Source organism: Hemiscyllium ocellatum, chromosome 3, assembly GCF_020745735.1.
Source record: "Hemiscyllium ocellatum isolate sHemOce1 chromosome 3, sHemOce1.pat.X.cur, whole genome shotgun sequence".
NCBI classification, from domain to species: domain Eukaryota; kingdom Metazoa; phylum Chordata; class Chondrichthyes; order Orectolobiformes; family Hemiscylliidae; genus Hemiscyllium; species Hemiscyllium ocellatum.
In genome coordinates this window covers 77,190,748-77,210,817 of record NC_083403.1, presented here as the reverse complement: position 1 = coordinate 77,210,817, position 20,070 = coordinate 77,190,748, and the positions used below count along the sequence as shown (strand labels likewise).

At 39.6% G+C, this 20,070-nt stretch overlaps 1 protein-coding gene across 4 annotated transcripts in view; it reads right to left on the bottom strand.

Moving 5' to 3' along the window:
- The window catches only part of lama2 (laminin, alpha 2), a 393,314-nt gene that overhangs the window by 228,200 nt on the left and 145,044 nt on the right, over positions 1-20,070 (bottom strand). For all 4 annotated transcript variants that reach the window (XM_060851112.1, XM_060851122.1, XM_060851132.1 and 1 more), the window contains exons 8-12: positions 19,545-19,723; positions 16,739-16,838; positions 16,485-16,645; positions 14,312-14,452; positions 13,090-13,263 (exon numbers count right to left, since the gene is read on the bottom strand). In XM_060851112.1, the coding sequence (XP_060707095.1) occupies positions 13,090-13,263; positions 14,312-14,452; positions 16,485-16,645; positions 16,739-16,838; positions 19,545-19,723 (755 nt within the window). The remainder of the gene's footprint in view (positions 1-13,089; positions 13,264-14,311; positions 14,453-16,484; positions 16,646-16,738; positions 16,839-19,544; positions 19,724-20,070) is intronic.

Genomic DNA, 20,070 nt, shown 5'->3' with positions numbered 1-20,070 from the left:
TACAATATTGGAGGTTTCTCTGCCTACCCCCTCTCCCCCAATCTCCGCTTAAACTTTTCTTTTAACGTTTCAATAATTGAAGCACTCGTTGAACGCAAGCATTTTTTGGTTGTCAAAATGTACGTTTTTTTTCTCCAAATAAGACGTATATAAAATAAATTGGGAGTTTAGTCAATTAGAAAATTCTGACTTTCCTGATCTTGAATTTGCTTTAAGGTCAGCAACTGGAGGAAACTGAGAAGGTGGGAGTGAGGCTGGGTGGGAGAGGTGGCGTGAACTGAAAGGCAGACGCTAGAGAGGTGAATACAGAAAAAAATGTTTAATTGTTGTTATATCCGTGACTGTATGCCCAGCTTCATTTTTCTCATTTCTTTAATATTCTTTCATGCAGTCAAGGACTAAGGTTGCAAATTTCAACTTCGAGAGCAATTCGCCTTCTAACCTATTCATTTAAATTTAAGGTGCCTTGAAGCCAGAAGGAACCTATCAAAAATCAAAATGTAGATCCCAAGGAAATTTGAGAAACAGCCCTCAGAATAAAAGAAACATTGAGCTCTCAATCTGCACGTAATGACCTGTGTGCCTTATCATTTCTTCATGAAAAGCTAGATCTAGAGATGTCTGATCCTTCAAGCCTTTGCTTTACGCAATAATACTGCATAGCTGACCTTCTATTTTTCAAATGTGTTGAATGATGTTCCCATTACCTTCGTGCCTAAATGTGATTGACTAATATTAAACACAGCAAAGGCTTAAGGCAGCCCACATGGCTTTGCCCAGTTTAAAGCCTTTCAGTCACCAATTAATGGCCATTTAAGGGCTACATTTCGCCTGTCTTCAATTTTGAGCTTGATGGGATAGGTTTGGGGCAAGACCCATACAGTCTTGGAATCATACAGCAATGGAAACAGACCCTTCAGTCCAACCAGTCCATGCCAATTATAATCCCAAACTAAACTAGTGCCACCTGCTGCTGCTTGACTCATATCCTTCTAACCCTTTGCTATTCATTTACTTACCCAAATGTCTTTTAAGTATTGTAGCTGCACCCACATCCACCACTTCCTTTGGAAGTTCATTTCACATTCAAATCACTCTGTGTGAAAAAGTTGCCCCCATGTCTTTTTTAAATCTTTCTCCTCTCACCATGACGATATGTCCCCTATTCTTGAAATTCCCCACCCTAGGGTAAAGATACCTGTCATGCGCTTTATCTATATCCCTCATTATTTTATAAACCTCTATAAAGTCACCCTTCATCCTCCTACCTTCCAGTGAAAAAGGTTCCAGCATATCCAGCCTCTCCTTATAACTCAAACCCTTCATTATCGGCAACATACTGGTAAGTCTTTTCCAAAACATCTCCAGCTTACTAATATCTTGCCTATAACAGGATGTTACAGTTCTGGTCACAGCACTCCAGAAGTGGCCTCACCAATGTAGTTTACAACGTCAACATGATGTCCCAACTCCTATACTGAAAGGTCTGAGCAATAAAAGCAAGCTTGTCAAACATCTTCTTAACTACCCTGTCTACATGTGAAGCAAACTGCTAAGAATTATGTACATGAATCCCTAGGTCTCCCTGTTCTCCATCACTACTCAAGCCCTACTTTTGATTGAGTAAGTCGTCCCCTTGTTTGTTTTACCAAAATGCAAATCCTCGCATTAATCCAAAATAATTTCCATCTGCCACTTTGAAGTACATTGATCCAACTGATCAAGATCTTTTTGTAATCTTAGATATCCTTTGTCACCGTCCACTCTACCACCAATTTTGGTGCCATCTGCATACTTACTAAACATGACTTTTGCATTCTCATTTAAGTCATTTATGTAAATGATAAGCAAAATGGATCCTGCACTGATCCCCGTGGAACTTCACTGGTGACAGGCCTGCATTGTGAAAAACTTCCCTCCACCATCACTCTCTGTCTTCTGCCACTAAGCCAATTTTGTATCCAATTGTCAAGCTCAAGCTGAATCCCAATGTGAGCTACTTTTACTAATTAGTCTACCATGTGGAGCCTTGTCAAAGGCTCTACTAAGTTCTTTGACCGCTCTGCCCTCACCAATCTTCTTGGTTACTTCCTCAAAAAATCAATCAAGTTTGTGAGATCCGATTTTCCTCGTACAAAATCATGCTGACTACCCTTAATGAGCCCTTGCCTCCTCAACTGCATATAAATCTTATTTTTCAGAATCACCTCCAACATCTTACCCACAACCGAAGTCAGACTCACAGGTCTATAGGGTCCCACGTTTCTCCTTACATCCTTTCTTAAACAAAAGCATAACATTAGCCACTCTCCAGTCAGCCAGCACCTCACCTGTAGTTATGGATGAGGCAAATATTTCTGCCAGGGCCTGGCAATTTCTTCTCTAACTTTCTGCAGCATTCTGGGATACACTGGATCAGGTCCCAGAGATTTATCCACCTTTATATTCTTTAAGACGTCCTGAACTTCCTTTTCTGTAATGTGAAATGCTTTCAAAACATCAATATTTATTTCCCGGAGGTCTCTATCTTCTATTTCTTTCTCCACAGTAAAAACTGACACAAAATATTCATTTAATATCTCTCCCACCTCCTGAGGTTCAACACAAAGATGACCTCTTTGATCTTTAATGGGCCCAGCTCTTTCTCTAGTTGCTCTCTTGCTCCTAACATACTTGTAGAATCTCTTTAAATTATGCTTAACCTTATCTGTCAAGGCCATCTCATATCCCCTATTTACCATCCTGACTTCAAACTTCAGCGTGCTCTTACACTCTTTATACTATTCAAGAGATTCATTTGAACCTAGTTGTCTATATTTCTTATATGATTCTTTTTATTCTTAACTAGGGCCTCAATATCTTTATTCATCCATGATTCCCTAGCCTTATCTTTCACACTAACAGGAATATAATGCCTCTGAACTCTCATTATCACAATTGTAAAAGCCTCCCACTTAGCAGAAGTTCCTTTACCTACAAACTGTCTACTCCAATCAATTTTTGAACATCTTTGCTCCATACCATTTGAATTTGCCATATTCCAATTAAAAAACATTGACTTTTATGGAAGGCTTATCCTTTTCCATAGCTATTTTTAGAATTTTGATCACAAGACCCAAAATGTTCCCCTATTATCACTTCAGTCATTTGCCTTGCCTTATTACCAAGAGAAGGTCAAGTTTTCTTCCTTCTTTAAAAGGAACATTGACATATTGATAAAGAAAATTTTCTTGAACATAGTTAACAAATACTTCACCATCCAAACCTTTAAAGAAGAAACCTGGCAGATCACTGTGTTCTTACCTTAGACAGGAAGGGAGGAGGCGACCCGCTGGGAGGAGCCCATTGCTACATTAGCACAATCCCTACCATCCAGCTCTGCCCTCACGGTGTTCTTATACATGACAGTGCAGCTTGCAGCATGGAAGTGGCAGGCAAAGACAACATCCAACAAGACAGAAGCTAACTATTGTCTTTTGATGTTCATTGACATAAAAGTCACAATATGGTCCTCTATCAATATCCTTGTGCAAGGATTTACCATCCATCAGAAACTGCGCTAGCTATACAAATACTGTGGCTACAACATCAGATTAGAGCCTAGGAATACCATACCAGATTGTATCATAACAGATGATATCTGCCAAAGCCTCTCCACCATTTTGAAAGCACAAATCAGCAGTTTGATGGAATACTTTCCACATACCTGGATGAATGCATGTCCCACTACACTCAAGAAACTCAACACCATCAGGATAAAGCAGCCCTCTTATTTGACACCTCGCCTACCACCTGACAAACTGACAGCCTCGAACCTGCTCCCAGGGCTAACAGTTTAATTGTTTCAGGGGTAACACCACACCACTCTCCACCAAATTGACAAAGAACTCCATCTCAGATCAACTCCCATTGCACTCAGGGGAAGTGAGCATTAGAATACTTTGTCGGAATGCTTACTGGGATCATGCACCAAGTTGGGGAGGGTAGGGGAGCGAGGCAAGGAGTAGGTGGCAAGAGAGAGAGAGACATAGAGATAGATAGAGAGAGAGAGAGAGAGAGTGAGAGAGAGAGAGAGAGACAGACAGACAGACAGAGACAGAGGGAAACAGACAGAGATAGAGTGTGTGTGTGTGTGTGTGTGTGAGAGAGAGAGAGAGGGAGAGAGAGAGAGAGAGAGAAACAGAGAGAGAGACAGACAGACAGAGAGACAAAGAGAGATAGAGAGAGAAAGACAGAGAGGGAGAGTTAGGGAGCAAACAAAGGTGCAAATGCAGCAATGTTTAGTGAGTGTTGGAGAGTAAGTAGGGTATTTTGTTAAGCAGAGGCTCAGTTGCTGGCTGCCTGAAGCTTCAACACTCAGCAATTTTACAAGAGAGGTTGTATGTGTGTGGAAGGGGGAAGGTGTGACACTAGGACGAGCCATTGGCGACCCTCAACTCTCCCCACCTCACTCATCCCCAAGTTATGCCTGACCCAAGTTCCATTTGAAAGGGGTGGGGGGGGCGGTCAGGAGAGAGAGAATCTGAGAGTCTTGGACTCTCATTCTGAAACCCCAAATCCTTCAAAACCTCCAGCCGCTCACAGCATCCCAGCCCTTTGGGCACCTCTCAAAAAAAGGAGCCTTGACTCGCGCCAAGAGAAAACTTCCTGCTATTTTTTCTTTCTCTTTGGAAATGTTTTTGGGAATAAGTTTGTTGGGGAGAAATCCCATAGTTTGAATGTCTTTATTCACATTATGAAGTGTTTTCCTAGCTGGAAACGAAAGTTAGAAGCCGTGAGAGCATTTAAATAGCATTGAATTCAGCAACAGGGCCAGTGCTGTTTTTCAATTCAGAAGCCCCTTCAAATATTAAATTTACTGTATTCTTTCATTGAAATATATGATTTAAAATTTTACTTAGATTGTGCTATCATTTACATTAGATTAACTGCTATGTTTATTTTGATTTTTAACTGATGTTTTTGGTGGTTTGCCCCAACCCTGTTTTTCCTACAGGTTCCATTATTTTTCTTACGTGATTTTCCATAACACAACGTCACACAGCAATACAATTACAGCATTATAGGAGAACTATCTGTACTTCTTAATTTTGTTTTGAAGTGAAGTTCTCTCCCAGTGGTTGGAGAATGGGAGGTGATTACATGCTCTGTAACAATCAAAAGATAGCAATGATCATTAATCACTGTTAGCACAGGTCTGCTAGACACTGCATTCTTGTAGCTGCAGAGACACCCTTTTCCTCCATGCCATTTGACACTTGTGTACTAATTATAAGGAGAGAGACAAATGGACAAATATATTACTATCTGGCAAGATTATTTCAATATCCATACTCAGTTCCACTAGCCCCTGTCTCCTGGGTTTTCTTTCAACATGTCTAATTGTATGGGAACAATAGAGAAAAAAAATCTAATGGAACACTGAAGTCCTTATCTGCCTCAACAGGAGAAGACTGGAATGACATGGGCATTCATATGAGAAGTTTATGCTGCATTGCATTCAGCATTTGGTCAGCTGATTGTTTGACCTTTGGGCTATCTCTATTCTCCAATGTTGTGCTTCTTTGAGATGCTTGATTGGCTCTCCCATGTGAAGCTGACCTTTAAGCCAACTGAATGCATAGTGGGAAAGGAAACCAGCAGAATAAGAAAAATAAACTCGCATGCTGTGTCCTGAACTAGGATAAGAGATTAAATCCTGCAATTATTAAAGCTGTGAAGCCTGTAAAAAGATATTATGCCGTAGACAGGATTATGAGTAATAAGCAGCACCTTGCAATTACAACTGATATCAACGGAAATGCCAATTGGTCAGCTCCATTTTGTGATAACTGCATGGCACAAGCAGTGGACATTGTGTATATATTCTTTAAAGCACAGCAAACTTTTAAGTTCACTTTCAACTCAGTAACGAATCAGACACCTAGTGAGGTGTCCTTTAGGTTTTGCTGAAAATAGTGTTTTGTGAAATGATGGGTTGTGAGTTGCTCCGAAAGGGACATTTTGCATTTTTCAAGTGGATTGCATTAAATGTATTCAGTCAGATAAAAGTAAATGTCTGTAGCTATCCATGCAGACATGCCACACACTGCTGTCATTCTCGTCAATCTAAAGATGATAGCTAATGTTCGAGGTTTGGGTGAAACTGCTGGAGTGTGCATTAAGCTAGAATCTCAAAAGATAGGTTATCTATCATCATAATAGCCTATTACTGATAATAGGTTGCTACTCATCCAAGAGACAGTATACATATATAAATATACATGTACATAATTGCTATGGTATCTTTCATTGTGATTTGGCTTGCTCTCAGTCATTACACTTCCAATTTTAAGCTAATTTATAAAATATTAATCACTGTTTGTGTGCCACATGAATGTGAATGATACTCCCTTACATTCCAAAAAGGAATATTAATACTTGCAAAACAATTTGTTGCCCCTTCCTGGAAGTATCAAACAAAATAGAAAAGTCATTAAAGCTGCAGTACTATCCCCACATGAAGTGTGTTATTTTTTCTTCTTGATTATTATCTATCATTTTGTATGATTTAATGACAGGTGTTAAGCAGCTAATTATCTTTCACATAATAATGTGAAAATAAATATGCTCAAATATGTTACACATTTTTTCTGGAAAAAAAAATTAAATTATTAATTTGACTTGGAAAAATAACTGAACTAGTTGACAAAACCTGACTTAATTTATTCAATACTGAGTTAATTAGTCATCATTTCCATAATGAATTGACCATGAAAATTCTACTGACTTAGTTATACAAGAAAATCTTTCAGTTTTTGCAAAGTTTTCCACACCCCAAATGCATTCCCAGCTCAGTGCATCATGAGTACACTGGAATTAAAATCATCGATTCACTACTGTCTTCATATTATGGATTTCTAGGACACACTTTATAATCAGGTTAGCTCATTTTACAGAGTATCTGCCCACTTAATATTGCACATCAATTTCTAGCATGTAATATCTAGAACAGGAAGTGTGCCTATGAATAGGCAGGAAATTCATTTAAATATTGAAGCATAAGCAGATTATTCTGCATGACAGACCCCAAATTTGAGTACAGAAAACATTCTTCTCATAAATATTCATCATGTTATGCAACGTATAACCATTGCTGACAAAAGTTACAAGCTTCCGAAGCAGTTTGCCTTTCTTATGATGACAAACACAAGAACGTTGAATGCCAAGCGTCAAATGATCACCATAATTTATACTGCAGGAGAAAAAGGAGTTGATTGGTTGGCATATTGACTCAGATTTGAATTACCTGGGAACTTGAGGACCCTATAGATCCCAATTGCTTTTTGTCATGGCAACACCTGTGAAATGTTGGAATGATTTGAAGTTAGACATTCTTATGTTTTCCTGATGGATGCAAGATATAAAAATTCACTAATGTCTCTCCTTTCAGCAATATTTCACTTATAAACATCTGGGAGGGAAGGTAACATAAAATATATTGATGAAGAACACAGTGATGTTATGGCCAATATATCTTAGGCACATCACAATTTTTTTATTTTTGACCAGAGTTTGACTGTATAAGTTTTTACTTTTATTGCAATATTCTTTCCCAATGGAGACAGATTGGGCTGTGTGCTTTCATGAGATTATTAAAAATAAGAACAGGAATAGTCCATTCACCCACCAAACTTGTGCCATAATTCAAAAGGATTACAGCTGATTTGATTGTGCGTGCCTTACCAGCACTTTCTTGCCCACGCCCAGTTAACCTTTACACTCTTATTCGTAAAAAAATCTGTATAACTCAGTCTTGAATGTATTCAATGACCTAACCTGCACCGTGAGAGAGTTCCAAAATCAAAGTTGCTCCTCAATGCCATTTTAAATGCCCATCATTTTAAAATTGTGCACCTTATCCCACCCCATCCATGAGAGAGAACATCCATTCAACATCTTTCCTGGCACATCCTCTCAGTATTTTATGTGTTTCAATAAGGGTTTATTAGAATCAGTTCTCATTCTTCCAAACTTCAATGATCATAGACCGAACTTGCTCTTTCTTTATTCATAAGATTATCTCAGGAATTAACCTACTAAACCACTTTTGAACAACTTGCAATGCAAGTATAACCTTCCCAACGTGAGAAGTCAAAACCGCACAGAGTTTTGTGTGTGATCACAATAATATCCTCTAGAGTTGCAGCAATGTTTCCTTATCTTTATACTCCATCCCTTACAATATAAGTCAACTTCCCACTGGCCTTCCTAATTACAACCTGAACTTCCTTGCTGTTCCATAATTGTATCCACAGGTACTTACAGCTCATTCCAGCAAATGATTACAACCAGCTAGCAAACCAGATGACATGAATAAATGAAAGCCTGACTATTGATAATGAGACTGTCAGAGCCCACATGTTGCAATACCTGGACAATATTCTCACTGAAGTTGGAATGTGGCAGGTAATATTCACGTGTCACTGCGCCAGACATCAACCACTTGCAAAAATAGAGTTGAACCATCCTTTAACATTCTGCGAAATCGAATGCAGCCAAAACTTTGCAAAAACAATACAGCAACTGACTGCAATCTCTTCATGCTAAATAACAGCTGGTCTTTCCTGCAATGCTCACATTTCACAAGCAAAGGAAAAAAAGATCGTTTTCTCAAAAACCTTCAAACGAGGGATACCAAATGATGGGAGCTATGTCAAGAAAATCAACAGCCAACACAGCCTGACTGGTTGTGCTTATTGAATTTCCATGAACCATACATGCAGGCAATGTAACCCACCACTTAAAGATTATGGAGAACTGCCTTAACAGCAGAAAATCAGACAGAGTTGTTATTTTGCATAATTAATGGTTGACCTGAAATTCATATACTCTTGAAATAGTTCAAAGCTCTAATAAGAGAGTTGACATTCTGAGAAATGTGTATTTATTATAATGACAGACAAAGAATAGTCATTTAATCCCTACAGTGTGGAAGCATCCTATCAAGCCCTCTCCTCCAAAGAGCATCCCACCCTTTCCTACCCCATCCCTGTAACCCTGTAACCCTTCCCACAACTACTCCACCTTGCCTGCACATTATGGGCAATTTAGCATGGCTCATCCATTGAGCCTGCATAACTTTAGACTGGCGGAGGAAACGGGATCATAGATAGAATTTGCAAACTCTACACAGACAGTTGCACGAAGGTGGAATTGACCTGGGTCCCTAGCGCTGTAAGGCAGCAGTGCTAATGATTAGGCCACCATTCTGTTCACGGTCCTCTTACTTGGCTTTGGATTGTACAGGGCATTTACTTAAGTGCATAGTCTCTTCTATTCTTTTTTAAGGCTGTGTACACACACACACACTCCAACATAGGCACGCACACACACACACACACACGCACACACACACACACACACAAAATAACTCAGTGAAGCCAACTTTTGCATAGACTGTGCAGGATGTACAGGGAAAATTGAAGTTGATGAAGCAGAGCTTTGTTGAAAGAAGTTAAAAGGAAATCTCAAGAGATATTATTTACGGAGATGCTAGAATTCAAAAAGTATAAAAACTAGCATCAAGACACTTCATCTGAATGCTTCGAGCATTCAAAACACGGTAGATGAGTTAACAGCACAAATCATTGCAAATGTAAAGGATTTAGTGGCCATTATGGAGACATGGTTGCAGGATGGTCATGGAATATTGTGTGTAATATCGGAATGATGTTCTGAAACTTCAAAGCGTTCAGAAACGATTTACAAGGATGTTGCCAGGGTTGGTGGATTTGAGCTATAAGGAGAGGTTGAATAGGCTGGGATGTTTTCCCTGGAGCATTGGAGACTGAGGGGTGACCTCATAGGGGTTTATAAAATCATGAGGGGCATGGATAGGATGAATATATAAGGTTATTTCCCTGGGATGGGGGAGTGCAGAACTAGAGGGCATAGGTTTAGGGTGAGAAGGGAAAGATATAAAAGGGACCTATGGGGCAACTTTTTCACACAAAGGGTGATACATGTATGGAATGAGCTGCTAGAGGAAGTGGGTGGAGGCTAGTACGATTGCAACATTTAAGAGGCATCTGGATGGGTATATGAACAGGAAGGGTTTGGAGGAATATGGGCAGAGTGCTGGCAGATGGGACTAGATTGGGTTGGGATATCTGGTCAACATGGACAGGTTGGACCGAAGGGTCTGTTTCCATGCTGTACATCTCTATGGCTCTGTGACTGGGAACTAACTATTCGGGTTATCAGACTATTCAAAAGGACAATTAGGAAGGTAAGGGGCGGGTGGGAAGGGGGGTGGGGGTGGCAGTGTAGCTCTGATTTTAAGGATGACATCAGGGCAGCGGTGAGAGATGATAGAAGTTCTAAGGAGAATAAGGTTGAATTAATTTGAATGGAAATTAGAAATTGAGTGGAAATTCTAAGAAGAAAAGTCACTGATAGGTGTAGTCTATAGGCTATGAAATAATAACATCACATTGGGGTGGGCAATATTCAAAGAAATAACTAATGCCTGTGAAAATGGTACAGCAATTATCATCGGGGATTTTAATTGACATGCCGATTGATCAATCTAGGTTGGTCAAGGCAGCCTTGAGAAGGAGTTCATTGAATGTATCCGCGAGAGTTTTCTTAAACAGTATGTTATGGAACAGACAAGGGCGCAAGCTATACTAAATCTGGTTATGTATAATGAGACAGGAATAATTAATGATGTAATCGTTCGGAATCCTTTTGGAAGGAGTGATCACAGTACGGTTGAACTTATAGTACAGATGGAAAGTGAGAAAATAAAATCCCACTACCAGGGTCCTATGCTTTAAACAATGGAGACTACACTAGGATGAGGGAGGAGTTGGTGAAAGTTGACTGGAAGCAAAGACGTTATGGTGGAACATTTGAGGAACAGCAGAGGACTTTCAAAGCAATTTTCCAAAGTGCGCAGCAAAAGTATACACCAGCGAAAAGGAAGGACTGCAAGAAAAGGGGTAATCAGCCACGGATGTCTAAGGAAATATGGGAGGGTATGAAATAGAAAGACAAGGCATACAAAGTGGCAAAGACAATTGGGAAACTAGAAGATTGGGAAAACTTTAAAGGTCAACAGAAAGCCACATGAAAAAGCCATAAAGAAAAGTAAGATAGATTGTGAGAGTAAACTAGCTCAAAATATAAAGACAGATAGCAAAAGTTTCTACAATATATAAGATGAAAAAGAGTGGCTAAGGTAAACATTGGTACTACAGAGGATGAGATGGGGAATGTAATAATGGGAAATGAGGAAATAGCCAAGGTATTGAACAGGTATTTTGTGTCACTCTTCACAGTGGAGGACATGAATAACATACCAGTAACTGATGACAAGGAGACTAAGATAGGTGAGGGCCCAAAAGAGATTATTATTTCAAAGGAGGTAGTGTTGGGAAAGCTAACAGAGTTAATGGTAGACACGTTCTGCTGGCCCTGATGGAATGCAACCCAGGATAGTAAAAAGATGGCAGGGGAAATAACAATTGCGCTCATGGTAATTTTCCAAAATTCGCTGGACTCTGGAGCATTTCCAGCAGATTGGAAAACGCAAAAGTGATACCACTGCTTGAAAAAGGAGGTACACAAAAGCTGGGGAATTATAGGCTGGGGATAATTGAGTGCTTTTCTGGTTGATGATTGGTGACTAGTGGTGTGTCTCAGGGATTAGTGTTGGGATCACAACTATTTACAATTTACATTGATGTCTTGGTGTCGGTAACCGCTTGTAGTAGATTAATGTTTACGGGTGACACTAAGATGAGTGGTAGAGCAAAGTGTGCAGAGGATTGTGAAAGTTTGCAAAGGAATATAGCTTAAGTGAGTGAGCAAAGGCCTGGCAGATGGAACCCAATGTTGATAAATGTAAAGTCATCCATTTTGGTAGGAATAACAGTAAAACAAGCTATTATCTATGTGGTAAAAAAACTGCATGCTGCTATGCAAAGGGACCTGGATATCCTTCTGCCCAGGTTGGTCTGCAGATACAACAGGTAATTAAGAAGGCATATGGAATTTTGTCTTTCATTGCTAGAGGAATTGAGTTTAAACACAGGGAGGTTATGTTGCAACTGTTTAAGGTGTTGGTGAGGCCACACCTGGGGTACTGTGTGCAGTTTTGGTCTCCTTACTTGAGAAAGAATGCACTGGCACTAGAGAGGTTCCAGCGAAAGTTAATTAGGTTGATTCCGGAGTTGGGGATTTGGCTTATGAGGAGAGACTGAGTAAACTGGGGTTATGTTCATTGGAATTCAGAAGAATGAGGGGGTAATCTTACAGAAACATGTAAAATTATGAAGGGAATAGATAAGATAGAAACATGGAGGTTGTTTCCATTGATGGGTGAAACTAGAAGAAGAGGGCAAAGCCTCAAACTTGGAGGAGCAGATATAGCAGATGAATTGAGAAGAAAATTCTTCATCCCAAAGGGTTGTGAATCTGTGGAATTCCCTGCCCAGTAAAGTGACTGAGGCTTCCCCATTGAATCGTTTTAAAGCTAAGATAAATAATTCTTTGAACAGTAGAGGAATTAATGGTTCTGGTGAGAGAGGTGGAATTTTTTTTAAGGTAGATTATTACTTACAGTGGGGAAACAGGCACTTTGGCCCAACAAGTTCACACCCATTCCTCTAACACTATGGCCAATTCACCTAACCTGTACATTTTTGGACTGTGGGAGGAAACCACAGGGAGAATGTGTAAACTCCACACAGTCAGTCACCCGAGGCAGGAATTGAACCCAGGTCTCTGGTACTGTGAGGTAGCAGTGCTAACCATTGTGCCAGTATGCCATGAAAAGCTCAGCTGTGATCTTATTGAATGGTGGAACAGGCTGAAAGGGCCAGATGGTCTACTCCTGCTGCTAGTTCTTATATTCTTATGAGCAGAGATTTCAAGAAAATTCCACAGCAGAGAGATATAAATGGCAGTGAGCAAAGTGATCACAGTAACCTTGGCTGAGCCGTACTGCAAGGGAAGGATCAAATTACTTCCATAATGACACCTGTAGGAGCAGTTGCAGCCAAAAAACAGTTTAAAATACTGAGAAACTTTAAAATTAGATACCTTACGGGCCAAATATGCACTTGGCGCGCTCCAGTAGTACTGCCAAGATAAAACCCGTCTATCTTTATCTTCATTTATGATCACCTGCTGCTGTCTAACCAAGAACTCCTGCCTCGGCAGGATGTTTGAAATACCTTCTAAATCCGTGAGGAACCAACCAAACATGTCAGTCACCTAAAAAAGCAAAATTTACGGAAAAAAATGCTTTATTTACTTTTATCAAATTTGGCTAGATATCTTACTGCTAGCATGTACCTTACATCGATAAACATATTTGAACATTATTGCATTTTTAATTTTAAAAACACACAGTACAACATGGTGATCAAACACACCTCTCTAAAGATCTATGTCCTGAAGTTCTGCAAGGGTTTTACCATTCCCCAGTGCTCACTTTACTCAAACCCCAAATCCTCCAGATAAAAAAAAGCCATAATTTGCAATAAACAGCTCTCTCCCCTTGTCTGCTTACATCGGTCCTTTTCCAAAGTTAAAGGGAACATACTCTTGGAAATTCAAAGCCCTTTATGTCTTCATTTACACTGACTGACTAGACACTAAAGCTTATTTTTATCCAAATTATTTCACCACCCCCCCCCCCCCCAAGGATTTCAAATGCCATGTGCATTGAGGGTTAGTATGGTGTAGTGAATTTATCAGCCTTAGCTGAATATCTAGGGAAGTGAAAAGAAGGCATTCCCTAATTGACCTGCTGATGAATATTACTAGACAGCACTGGAGCTGGTGAGACTCAAACCTGGGCCTCAGAGGTAAGGGCACAACTGCTGTACCACAACAACCTCCTGGGGAGAACAGTAAATCTATCACAGATGATATCCTTTAGTTGATTGAGGATGAATTAACACTGATGGATGTTGAGTTTCCAATTAGGTTCACTCAATTTACAGGAGTTAATCAGTCAAACCTAATTGGCAATGTGGTATTGCTCTCAAATATGTCTTACTGATATGATTTGCACAGAGAAAAGTAAAGCAATATTTCTCTAAGATCAATTACTACCAGCCACATGTCTAAAGAAGCCCTGGTCACAGCAGCAATAATTTTCTAACTATGTAAAATTCAATCATGATTTCCCAAAATCCATGGTTAATGGATAAGCTCTCTGACTTTAGTGTAAGCACAAAACATTAACCCACACTGCTCAACAGCAGTAAAACATAGATATTAGACAAATGTTATCTTGTCACTTGATAGCACTTACATTATCGTATCTCCATTGACAGCTTTCGCAGACACTAGATACTCCTGAACAGAAACACCTTTCACAACCATAGTAATTCTCTGAGCGCAAGTTGAAGAACCCTGTTTTACATTGGGCACAATTTTCTCCTTCGGTATTGGCCTGGAAATTACAATCATAAATCATGTTAACTATTATGATTAATTTATAAAGTTATTCAGGTACTAGAAGGCACACTTCATTCTAGGAAAAAGAAGGGATTTATTCTTTGACTCAGATCCTTAACATCACAATATAACACTAGAGTCCCACTTAACACTTATGATTCTAACTGACGGTAACACTGGACAACGTCATAACCGAGAGTGAGACCAGGCCTGATAGATCAGAAGCGTTATTTTTGCAACTTGGTTACTGTGATGGATGATTTCAAATATAGTCATAAGGCTGTCAAAAGTTTATTACTCTGGATAAGAAAAGCAAGATTCAACATTTTTCCTGCAAACATCCTTGAACTATAACCCAGAGAAGTATAACTCCTATCTCAACTGTAAGATTTCTTATGCAACTGACTCTTTCCCATTTTGCTGACATAAAGCCCTCTTTCCAGCTCTGAGATCTAGAGACTACTTTTCAGTTCCAAAGTTTGGACTTTCTAACTGCTTTAAAACAAAACAAGTCATTCACTTTCACAGAAAGGAAAGCAAAATCTATTTTACCTTAATTTTAAAATCCAAATTCCCAATCAACAGTAATATAAACCTTTATCACAAATGAGAATTTTGAAGTGTCACTCATATTACAATCCAAATGTTAAATTGATAAAAGGTTGCAATTGTTCAAAGAAGATTAATATACACAGCATGATTTTCCTCTTGGCTGTTATTAGAATGTTAAAAAAAAACGAACTGTTGGCTAGTGACATATAACTAAACGAGTTATTACTTAAAGCTAATAGGATCTAATGCCAGAAGCCTCTTGCAAGTTATTTAAGTTCTCAAGCAATCACTGAGGTAGTGACCACAATGATTTGTTCACCATACTCCATGGCAGAGTACTCTTTAATGAAGCTGGTGCATAGCAACTAGGGACCCCACTGTCAAGTTACCTTCATCTTGGTTAAGTTAGTGGGAGGAAGGGACAGGAATAATGAACCTCCTCCTCCTCAAAAAGGCCCTTAAGTGGACAATCAGTGCCCATTTAGGGATCTCATCTTGCTGTTACATTCAACCTGATCAAAGAGCCCAACACTGGGAAGGGGAGACCATTGATAGACACCCTCACCACTAGCGGCATGTTCTTCAAACCCTCCTCTCTTACAAATCCCACCTTGCTGTGCTGTTCTTGCCATCATTCACCCAAGCCTAGGACCTCCTTGATTCAAGGTCTCAGATTGCTCTACAACCAATAGCAGCAACCAACTCAACTGTGGCACAGTTGAATATAGAAAGGCTTATAACCTCTTACAGATCAGCAGCTCTTAACAGGCAGGAATTTCATCCCTGGGGTCCTTGATCCAAGTGGAAGGCCTACTGTTGGCCTACCAAGAGCCTGAATGACACAGCATTGTGATGAGCCTCCCCCCCCGCCAACACAAAAATGCAATAGTCTCGCCAGATCTCTATCCAACAGTCAAAACTCCGTCCACCTCCAATTTTGTCCAATTTTTCAGTTGGCATTTTCAGTGAAACAATATCCCACTCTACCAACAAAAGTCATGGATTTTAAATCAGAAATTTTGAATGTATAGAAGAAGCCTTATGCCTTACTTCCATATATTGACATGCTGTTTGTGTGAAATTGGCTCTCCAAAGCAACTCATTGGTTGGCTCCTCCAGCTTGTGCCAACATCACCACAAATGTAGGGAATAGTGGATGAAAAATCAAACATGAAACTATCCTAGTCAATGTTACCAAAGATAATCCCCACAGAAACAAAAAATAATTAATTGGGTATCACACATGAATGATGTTTTTTAAATTGCCCTGAGTAGAATTACCAACCTTTTCAGTTACCAACATTTTACGAATATTCAACTTTCAAAAACACAGTGAAAGTCCATGCACTTCGAACATATTTAGCTGACGAACAGTGAATGATATTTTGATGAAATAAACTGCATTTTCTGTTTTCCTGTCTTTATTTACAAATACATTAAAGTGATGATTTAATTATGGAAAAGCAATATGCTACCTTGCAAACACAAGGCTCAACGCATGGGTCAGCATTCAGGCTTCCATCAATATTACAGGTACATGGGACGCAGTCTGGATATCCAGTGAAACCAAATGCACATCTGTCACATTTATCTCCACCATAACCAGCCTTGCAGTGGCAGGACCCAGGAAGCAGACCTAGAATGATAATAAGAATTTGCAAAGTAAAAATCCAAATAATCCTCATAGTTGCAAAACAGAAATGTGATAGATATTTCACAAGGACATTACCTCCTTCAATGTGCTTGATATCCTTAATACATTTATTATGAAAGGACCCAATTAGATTGCAAAAACAAGGTATGCATGGATTTGGTTCATAAGGAGAAACCTGGAAAAAGATGTGAAAGCTTGATAAAGAAAAGCAAGTACATATTGCTTTGCTATAGTATAATATCATAATTTTTTGATTTGTATTACAGTACACCTTAATGCATTCTCATAGATAAAATGAACCAAACCCCCTACCCAAAATTTGACAATGCTGGGCTGGGTCAATTGACATTAAGAATGCCTCCCTCACTGTCCCACAGTCCTGCAAGCAAATATGACAGAATTTGCTGAACATGCTCCCAGTTGGACTACTGCCCCACCTGCTGTCACTAATAAATGAAACTAAGGGCTTATGTTAGCAGGAGGGCAGGAAGTCTGTCCACACGGCTATCTGTCACAGACTTAACAGGGACAAAGTAGAGAAGACAATAGGGTCCCAATCCTGCATGCTCCTACCCAATTAAATACTCAAATTCAACTCAGGTATGGGCATTAATGATGTATGACCAATCCATGTCACTACTCATCATGGGGTATGATGGCTCAGTGGTTAACACTGCTGCCTCACAGTAGCAATCCCACCCTGATATGACTGCCTGTGTGGAGTCTGAGCATCCTCTCTGTTTCCCTGTGGGTTTGCTCTGGGTGCTCTGGTTTCCTCCCACAGTTCAGAGATGTTTAGATGAGGTGGATTGGCCTCACTAAATTGCTCATAGTGTCCAGGAATGTGCAGGCTAGGTGGGTCAGCCATGGGAAATACGGGTTTATAGAAATAGGATAGTGGATTGGGTCTGGATGGGATGCTCTTCGGATGGCTAATGTGGAATCAATGGGCTGAATGTCCCACACTGCATGGCACTTGATTTAGCCTTCTCCATGAAATTGTTTGGGTTATCCACCAGTTCTAAAGTGAGTGAGACCCCCATCATCCCTCCAGCCCCACATTGTAGGGATTCCATGTTGTATGGGTTCGCTATACAATTATTCATTATAGTGCACATTCACAGTTCCTTGAAAGTGGAGTCCCAGGTGGACAGGATATATGAGGAAAGGATTTAGTATGGTTTCCTTTACTGGTCGGAGCATTGAGAATAGGCGTTTGAGAGGTCATGTTGTGGCTGTACAGGCCATTTTTGAAACACACAGGAACCTCGATTATCTGGCATTTGATTATCTGAATATCAGATTATCCAGCAAGATCGAAAGTCCTGATGCTCGGCTAAACTATGTTATCCGGCATTTGATTATCTGGTATTTGATTAACTGAACTAAATACTCTCTGCCCATGTCCTTCGAATAATCAAGGTTTCTCTATATTGTATGCAATTCTGGTCTCCCTCCTATCGGAAAGATGTTGCGAAACTTGAAAGGGTTCAGAAAAGATTTACAAGGATATTGCCACATTGGAGGGTTTAAGCTATAGGGAGAGTCTGGGGCTATGTTGCCTGGAAAGTTAGAGGCTGGTGGGGGAGAGGTGGAACCTTACAGAGATTGATAAAATCATCAGGGGCATGGATAGGGTAAATAGACAGGGTCTTTTCCCTGGGGTGGGGGAGTCCAGAATTAGAGGGCATAGATTTAAGGTGAGAGGGGAAAGATATAAAAGGGACCTAAGGGGCAACCTTTTCACACAGAGGGTGATACGTGTATGGAATGAGTTGCCAGAGGAAGTGGTGGAGGCTGGTACAATTACAACATTTAAAAGGCGTCTGGGTAACTACATGAATAGGAAAGGTTTAGAGGAGTATGGGCCAAGTGCTGGCAAATTAGCTTGGGATATCTGGTTGACCTGGATGAGTACATCTCGATGACTCTATGTACATGCCTAGCCATCTTTCCACCATGGTTAGGATATACACAGCCTGTTTAGTATAGCATGGTACAGGAAATGCATTTGATCATCTAACATATTTGTTTATTGCACAATAGCAACTATGAACTCGGACATATATTGTTAGTGAAACTATGAGGAAGATCCAAATGATAGTTGTGGCTCCCTCAAGCTCTCCTACAAATTCCATATGGCATCACTATACTGGATTTTGCCAGCATTATCCATTTCAGACCCATTCAGACTTCCACAATGATCCAAACATGACCCCAAACTTCTGGTGCTCTACACTTAACCAGCAACTCCAAAGGAGGTATAGAGAAACAGGAGGAATGGAAACTCTGGGTCATGATCTTAGATAAGGAAAGTTCACAAAACTCCACATTTCTGCCCATTGATTTCAAGGGGCAAGACACTGTAGATGCTACGAATTTCTGGAGGGGGAGGCCCACTGGGCACCACAAGTCTTGGACTTTACTTCTCGTTCAAAAATATAGGGAAGTTAAGGTGAACGAAAGACACTGAATCCAATCCCATAACTTTGTTGAGATAATAACACAAATTAATTAAGTAAATAAGTAATTACAATACTGTTAATTTCTGAACAATATAGCTTCAAAATCTAAAGTAGAATTTCAATTAGAGTAAAAGGAGTGTTTTTCTTCTCCATAATGTTAAATACTACTGATTTCAAACAATGCACACAATCAGTTTTCATTGATTTCCATAACCAACTGTTGTTATAAAAACTTAATGATGATCACAAATGGATGATGACAAAGTTAGTGTTGTGTACTATTTACAGATGCTCCACCTGTGAAAGTATTATTGTAAAACAAAAGTTTCTGTAATGCAAATTTAAACATATTATTGTGTTAGTCCTCAGATTTGAGAGAAAACAACAAAGCAGAAGAAGTTCCTTTATTACCATACCCATTCTGGTCTGAAATATTCATCAATGCAGGTCTCACAGTTTATCCCTGTTGTCTTGTTCACACAATCAATGCATACACCACCACCAATGTATTCTCCCTTTATATTTAAACTCTGGCTCCTGTTTGCTACATTCTCATCGTAGTAACAATCTTTAGCTTTTCCATGGCAATTACATTCTGAAATGACAAAAGTTGATAAATGATAAGACATAATAATGTCACAAAATTTCATTTAAAATGATTCTTCATTCAATTGGAGTGTACTTATTAAGCATGATTTTTCTTCCTTCAACTTGTAGAACACTTTCTCTTAGGCCATGAATTCCCTCTAAACAATGCACAGACACAAAAGCACAAAGCAGAGATACTCCCAACAGTCTAGTCACAGGCACATGCAGCTAGGTGGTATCAGGTTATTAAGCTTCGAGTCTTTCCTCACCTCATTTGAGAAATATATTCCTTCTCTTCAACAAAAACTTTATTAAGGCTAAAATCCTTTGCATGAACAATTATGATAAGAATTA